At 42.4% G+C, this 7548-nt stretch overlaps 1 protein-coding gene across 1 annotated transcript in view; it reads left to right on the plus strand.

The window, feature by feature from the left end:
* Positions 1–6804, plus strand: part of LOC307011782 (interleukin-17 receptor E) — a 47250-nt gene extending 40446 nt beyond the window's left edge. Inside the window, exons 11-15 of the mRNA XM_079637794.1 lie at positions 525–679; positions 1519–1581; positions 2394–2439; positions 2908–3015; positions 4908–6804. Of these exons, the coding sequence (XP_079493920.1) occupies positions 525–679; positions 1519–1581; positions 2394–2439; positions 2908–3015; positions 4908–5680 (1145 nt within the window). The 3' untranslated portion in view covers positions 5681–6804. The remainder of the gene's footprint in view (positions 1–524; positions 680–1518; positions 1582–2393; positions 2440–2907; positions 3016–4907) is intronic.
* Positions 6805–7548: the final 744 nt, after the last annotated feature.

Raw genomic sequence — 7548 nt, forward strand, 5'->3', positions numbered from 1 at the left:
CCTCATGTCTGACTGTGGCGTGTGTGTGTGTGTGTGTGTGTGTGTGTGTGTGTGTGTGTGTGTGTCTGCTGTCCTCATGTCTGACTGTGGCGTGTGTGTGTGTGTGTGTGTGTGTGCTGATGTTCCTCATGTCTGACTGTGGTGTGTGTGTGTGTGTGTGTCTGCTGTCCTCATGTCTGACTGTGGTGTGTGTGTGTGTGTGTCTGCTGTCCTCATGTCTGACTGTGGCGTGTGTGTGTGTGTGTGTGTGTGTGTGTGTGTGTGTGTGTGTGTGTGCTGATGTTCCTCATGTCTGACTGTGATGTGTGTGTGTGTGTCTGCTGTCCTCATGTCTGACTGTGGTGTGTGTGTGTGTGTGTGTCTGCTGTCCTCATGTCTGACTGTGGCGTGTGTGTGTGTGTGTGTGTGTGTGTGTGTGTGTGTGTGTGTGCTGATGTTCCTCATGTCTGACTGTGATGTGTGTGTGTGTGTCTGCTGTCCTCATGTCTGACTGTGGTGTGTGTGTGTGTGTGTGTGTTCCTCAGAGAGCCGATCTGAGTGGAGTGTGTCGGTCGTGCCTGGATCTCTGCATCTGCATGTGCGCCTGACGTCTGACATCAACGCTTCGTTTGCTGCTCAGCTCTGCGTCCGAGATGAAGACTCGTGTGCATCTCGAGGAGACGTCGTCTCACGTCAGCTGGTCAGTGCGAGTCTTCCTGTCCTGCGCTTTCTTTGAGCAAAGACGTTACTTGCGTGTGCACGGCAGTCATTTTATACAAATTATATATTTTCAAAAATTGCCTGTAGTCAATAATTTTATCACTTAAAACTCATCTTTGATCACCAAAATTATATATTTAAGTGTTTTTTCCTTGAAATAAATGTCTTCATGTCTTAAAATATCTTGAATGTAACTCGACACCCTTGCCTCATTTAGTATGCACGGTTCTATGAATATGCAAATGAGCCCCGCCTCCACTCACTCACTCACTCACTCACTCAGAGATCCACTGGTGGACGATCACACGTTGATCTGATTGGTTACAAGGTAGTGTGTGACGTCAGAAACACCAGCGATCAATACTTTTATTAATCAAGGATGAATTAAATTGATCAAAAGTGACAGTAAAGACATTTATAATGTTACAAATGATTCTATTTCAGAAAAATGCTGTTCTTTTGAACTTTCTGTTCATCAAAAAACCTGAAAAAATGTACACGACTGTTTTCAACATTGATAATAACCATAAAATCATCATATTAGAATGATTTCTGAAGGATCATGTGACACTGAAGACTGAAAATTCAGCTTTGATCACAGGAATAAATGACATTTTATTAAAATAGAAAAGTTATTTTAAATTGTCATAATATTTAACAATAATACAGTTTTGTTTATTTTTTTAATCAAATAAATACAGCATTGATGAGCAGAAGACTTACCGTTCAAAGTGTTTGACTGGTAGTGTATATAACCCAGTATACATGTATATAACCTGACCTGTATAGTCCTCACTCCTGTAATACTGGTGTCCGCAGGACGGTGGCGCCGCCGAGCTGAGCCTGCGCTTCCCCTTCCTCTCATCAGGACTGTGTGTGCAGGTGATGCATTACACTGTTCATCACTACACTACACACACTCGTACTGACGTCTGCACTAGCGGTGTAGCGAGACCCTCGTGTCACGACTCCATACGTATCACCATACTGGACTATTATATTATTATAAGACATATGGTAAAAGGATAACAAAAAATTAACTGTTGATTAAAATGCTAAATTTGATATTTCATTGTGTGTGTAAATGAATGGGCTTCATGGACAATAGAGACACCAGAGTAACAATATTCATGATTCTGAAGCTGGAAACACTGAATTATTGTAGATGAATATCTTGCTCTCGGTCACTGACTATATTTAAAATAATGTCGGCCACTTTATACTGGTAACATCAGACATCTGGCATCAGGACACACAAATATTCCCCCATTGCATTATTATACATTATATTCAACATTATATATAGTAGTCAAATCAAGTAAAAATCAAAGTTATACATGAATTTTGAACAATACCCGTTCTTGTCAAACTTTGATGACCTTTTTTGATCCACTTCAAATGTTGACCACTGTAGTTTAATGTAGAACAGACACTAAAACTTCTTTTTTTTTTCTCACACAGTAATTTTTATTTTAGGTGAACTATACACCATATAGATCGTTGCATTTTTGTATTGCGCTATATTGTTATACCCCGAGTCAGTCTAAACAAACCAGAAGTGAAAATATAAATGCAAAATAGCAGTAGTGTAAATTGTGCAGTATGTGGTAAACAATATTCTAATATTCCTGTGTGTGTGTGTGTGTGTGTGTGTGTGTGTGTGTGTGTGTGTGTGTGTGTGTGTGTGTCTGCAGGTGTGGCGCTTGGATCTTCATGGGAGAAGAATAATCTGCCCTGACTGTAAGTATAAACTAGGGCTGAAGAAAAAGTTAAAAAACATATTAAAGAAAAATGTGATATGCGATATGCGATACGATAATGCTTAAAGTGTGTAAAATTAACTTAAATTATCTTTAAAATATATTTAAAATGATATAACCTACATACATGTTTCACATTCGTTTTGTGACGAGAAAACATGGAACATGATCTTAATATCCTAATGATTTTTGGCATAAGAGAAAAATGTATAATTTTGACCCGTACGATGTATATACTGATATTCTTATTAAAGCTGCAGAAGTTATTCAGCAAACAGCAGTGAGTGATTTTCTCTGTCTTTAGTTCATGACCCCAGTTATTGCAAGCTTTTGAGATATGTATATAAAAATATATATTTGCGATATGTCTATGTATTGTGCAGCCCTAGTACACACACTCATCGTGACCGGTGCACACCTGACATTAACGCTCCGCTGTCGTTCTCAGTCACACACAGGCGCTGGGGTCTCGTGATCGGCGCGTCTCTGGCTCTGCTGACTCTGCTGTGTCTTCTGGTGTTCACCGCACGCTGGCTGATCAGGAGCAGCACATCAGGTCAGGCCACAGGCATCCCGTCTCCTCGTTTATTCTGGATTATACATGTTTCAAGGCCTTGGAGCCTATTTCTCGAGCCACCAGGCTCTGTTTTCTGCAAATGAGCGGCCGGAGCGTGTTAAAGCGTTAGTTCACCCAGAAGTGTAAACTCTGTCAGTAATGACTCTCCTCATGTTGTTCCCCGTCAGACTTTCCTTCATCTTCGGGACACAAATGAAGATATTAGTGATTAAATCTGAGAGTGTCTCACTCCTCCAGAGGCTTCTGTTGTAATTGAAACTCACCGGCCCAGAAAGTTAGTAAAGACGATGTTTAAAATAGTCTGAGTGACTCCAGCGGCTCAACCTTCAGTTTATCAAGCGACCAGAATACTTTTAGTGCACAAAACAAACAAAAATAAGGACTTTATTAAACTCTTGATGTTCTTCTGTGTGTTCCTCTTAGGGATGCTCATATTGACCGTTTAACCGTTAACCGAAAGTAAACATTTTGACCGGTTAATACTATCAGTTACACGGTTTAAAAGTAAAAAAAATTATATATATATATATATATTATTTTATTTTTTTGCTGCATGGTTAAAAAAATAGTATATAGCCTATATTTGTTAACTCACGGCTCACGGGGTGTGTCGACACACGCAACCGCACGCGCCTAAAGACATATTTGGCTGAGCAAGCTGACTGAAGCAAGCGAACAGAAGTAGCCGACTGTGTGGGACCATTCGACAGAAAAGGCGACGAAGTCACTTGCAAGATATGCTGCGCGGTGTCAAAATAAAGCAGTAGTGCGAGTACAATGCACTTGCGAAGCAAACATCCACAAGCAAACGAAAGGCGCTTTCCGAAGTCGGCCACTCTAGCGATACGCTATCTCTGTATTCCCTGGACATCTGTGCCACCGGAGACCCAGACTGACCCCACATCATGTAGACATGTGACTTCTGTTTAAATAAGAGCTAGACAAGCTGTGGATTGAGGCCTGCTATTTTAATTTGACGAAAACCCTGTTTTTTTGTCAAAGCTTCAACCCGATTCAGTGTTTTCTTGTCATCTTAATTTGTTAATTATTTAAGTGTAAAAAATATATTTAGTGTAGGCCTATTTTAGTTTTTTTATATATATTATTTCATTCAGTTTTCTCTGTTGTCACTGCCAGAAACGCTGCCGGAGCGTGATCATGTGGACCAGGTTCTGGTGTTGGTCTGTTCTGCTGCTGTTTGCACGTTAAAATAAACCCGTGATCATTTTTTTGTTGTATTTTTAACGGGTCACAGACACTCGTTCATTTTATTTTTATTTAATGCCAATACAATATTATAATCTTATCAGTTAACGGTTAATAATCGGATAACGATCAGGGGTTGTCGGTTGGGAAAATGAACCGAAATGAGTCCTCGTAGTGTAACAGCGCTGCGCTTCTGGGTTGTATGTCAGAACGGAGGCTCACTATTGGCCAGCATCACACACATGACCAATAGGGAGCCTCCATTCTGACGTAAAAGCCAGAAAACGTGAAAAGTGAAACCCAGTAACTTTGTTTTAGTGAGCCAGAGCCTTTCTCTGCAAGCTTATCAATAAATAAGCCAATCAGATTTCTCGTGTAAGCTCGCGTAAAGACTCCGCCCTCTTCTGAACGGAGGCGGAGCTGCAGCTCATTTGCATTTAAAGAGACACACACAAAAACGGCGTGTTTTTGCTCACGCCCAAAAATGGGCAAATTTGCCAAACTATAATAAATTATCTGTGGGGATATTTGAGCTGAAATTTCACAGACACATTATGGGAACACCAGAGATCATTATTACATCTTGTGAAAAGGGGCGTAATGTCACCTTTAAAATGCTTTAATGCTGTGTTAGAAAGGATACTGATATGTCTCTCTCTCCTCAGTGTGGCGTAGCGCTGACCGCCGCCCCGTGCTGCTCGTGTGCTCGTCCAACAGCTCGCCACACGTCTCTGCCGTGTGCAGTTTGGCCTCCGGCCTGCAGGGGAAGCTGTGTATGGACGTCCGGCTGGCGCAGTGGATGCAGTGCCACCCACAATCCTCTCTGGCTCAGCTGGGACCCGTGCCGTGGCTGTACGGTCAGTGCCGGGCCGTTCAGAAGGCCGGCGGGCTCGTCCTGATCGCCTGGAGCCCTGACGCACATCGGGCTTATCTAAGATGGAGGAACAGCGAAGGAAAGGATAAGTTCAGTGCTGTTGTAGAAGAAGAGGAAGAGGAGGAAGAGGAAGAATGCATGGAGAAACCAATCGAGTTGTCGTGTATCACGGCTCCTGTGTTTAACGCTGCGCTGTCCTGTCTGTGGATGGGGATACGCAACGATGGCTCCGCTCGGGGATTCAGGCTAGTTAGCTTCCAGAACAACAACAACAACACTTTCATCCCGAAACGGCTCCGGTGTGTCCGGAAGTACTGCCTCCCGAAGGACCTTTCGTCTTTAATACACGACCTGACCGGCTCAAACACTAGATGGCGATGTTGGCCACGTCTTCTGTCCAAAGCGCTGTCGTTCTTCATGTCTCGGCAGCTCGCGCCGACGCTAGCGGCGAAGCTCACCGTGCCGACCGACAGCCCTAAACTCGTTCCTGGCTTCCCACGGAAAGTAACGAGCGGGACGAAGCGCAAAACGCAGAGGCAAAAGAAGCGCAGAATGAGCCAATGAACTCGTAGCATGTGCTGGCACCATAGAGTGCAAAAAATATGGACGGGACGTCACCCGTTGGTTTATGAAGAGCATTTTTGATGCCTTAAGTGGGCGGAGCCGGCCGTCGCCATCTTGGCAGCGCGTCACTCACGGATAACCGAAAATGTGCAGCGAGGCGGATTAGCTGAGGTGACGTGACGCTAACAGACGGCAGACAAACGCTAGTAGTGACATCAGCGGCAATCCACCTGTCACTCAAGTAGCCACGCCCTTAATTATGCAGAACTTTCAGGCTTAATATCATTTTAACGGATGAGCTATAAAAAAATCACCCCCGTCACAGTCGTCATGAAGGGCAAAGTTAGCTTTATAGCCCAAAACCACTTTCTGCACCCGGCTGTAAACATGTTTCTGCTGTAGAGTTGGACATTTTAACATGGAGGTCTATGGGATTGACTCTCTTTTGGAGCCTGCCTCTAGTGGCCAGTCGATGAACTGCAGTTTAACTCACTTCAGTGTTGGATATAAGAGAGAGACTGGAAGGTTGCCGCTTGGTCGGCGCACAGAAGGAATGAGAAGCTGTCGGACTGATCAAAGCAGAGAGTGTCCTGCAGATTTCAGTGCAACAACACACTCCGTCCAGCAGGGGGCGGAGACATTACACATCCTCACAGCGAAGTACGGTTCTCATTCTTCGCTTAGCAGTGAAAAGAAGTTTGAAATACCTTTGCATCTGATCATGGTGATGTGGATATGTTTGCACGTCACATTTATTCATACGGCACTTTATACAATAGATTGCTTTGAAGCAGCTTTACAGTATTAAACATTAAAGACAGTGTCAGTGTCGCTTTCAATTAGTTTCTTCTATAAAGCAGCTTTCAGTGTGTTCATGTTTCCACTCACATCTGACCCAATGCACTGAACAGAAGAAATTAATCTGAGAGCATGTACACCCCAAAGAAGGCGGAGCCTCAGAGCCACACCCACCTATTACATCATCACCACACCGACCAATAGGAGTTCAAAGCCAAAGGTGTTTACCAGCTGGAGTGAATTTTTCACTGTACCACACTTAAACGAACTTCGTTTTGGTACAACCTGTGCTGATTGAAAGAAATCGAGCTGAACAAAAGATTGAATCCAATAGTTGGTGATAATGTAGCACAAGGAGAGATTTACACGCAACTTAATTGACCAGGAATATCAAATTAGTTCAGGATTTCAGCCTATTGTATTGTTACTCCGTCCTTCTCATGTTATTAAGATGAACTGCTTGTTGAATTTCCTCATTTGTCCGTCACTTTGGATAAGAGCATCTGCTCAATGAATGCATGTGAAGAATGAAATGAACTCCCTAAGACTGGTGCAGAGAACATCTAAAGTTTCCTATTGGTAATTATGATATTATGATGCTGTCCACATGCACTCATGTTGTAATTATGATCATTTCTGACATCTGAAGCGTTCAATATTTAGCATTCTCTCAAGGAAAGAATATGTGACCTCATCCTGTACAACTAAATGTGAAATTCTCTATTTTTGTATAAAAACCTGCATCTGTAGACTTTTATTTCTTCATCAGTATATGAATAAATGCACCAAATACTTTCTCCGATTATTATTTCACCGTTATCTCTGTAAAACAAACAAATCAACCTGAAGATGTAAAGCAGTTTTCAGGTGTGTCACAATGATGTCATCTTTATTTTGACCGAATCAGGAACCATCTTGGACCCATTACACTAACAGTGAAATCTATGCAAATGTGTCATAGCCAGTGTTGGGGAAATGCATTACAAGTAACTAGAGTTATGTAATCAGATTACTTTTTTAAGTAACTAGTAAAGTAACGCATTACTTTTAACATTTACAACAAAATATCT

The sequence above is a fragment of the Phoxinus phoxinus genome, assembly GCF_949152265.1.
Source record: "Phoxinus phoxinus genome assembly, chromosome: 15".
Lineage (NCBI taxonomy): Eukaryota > Metazoa > Chordata > Actinopteri > Cypriniformes > Leuciscidae > Phoxinus > Phoxinus phoxinus.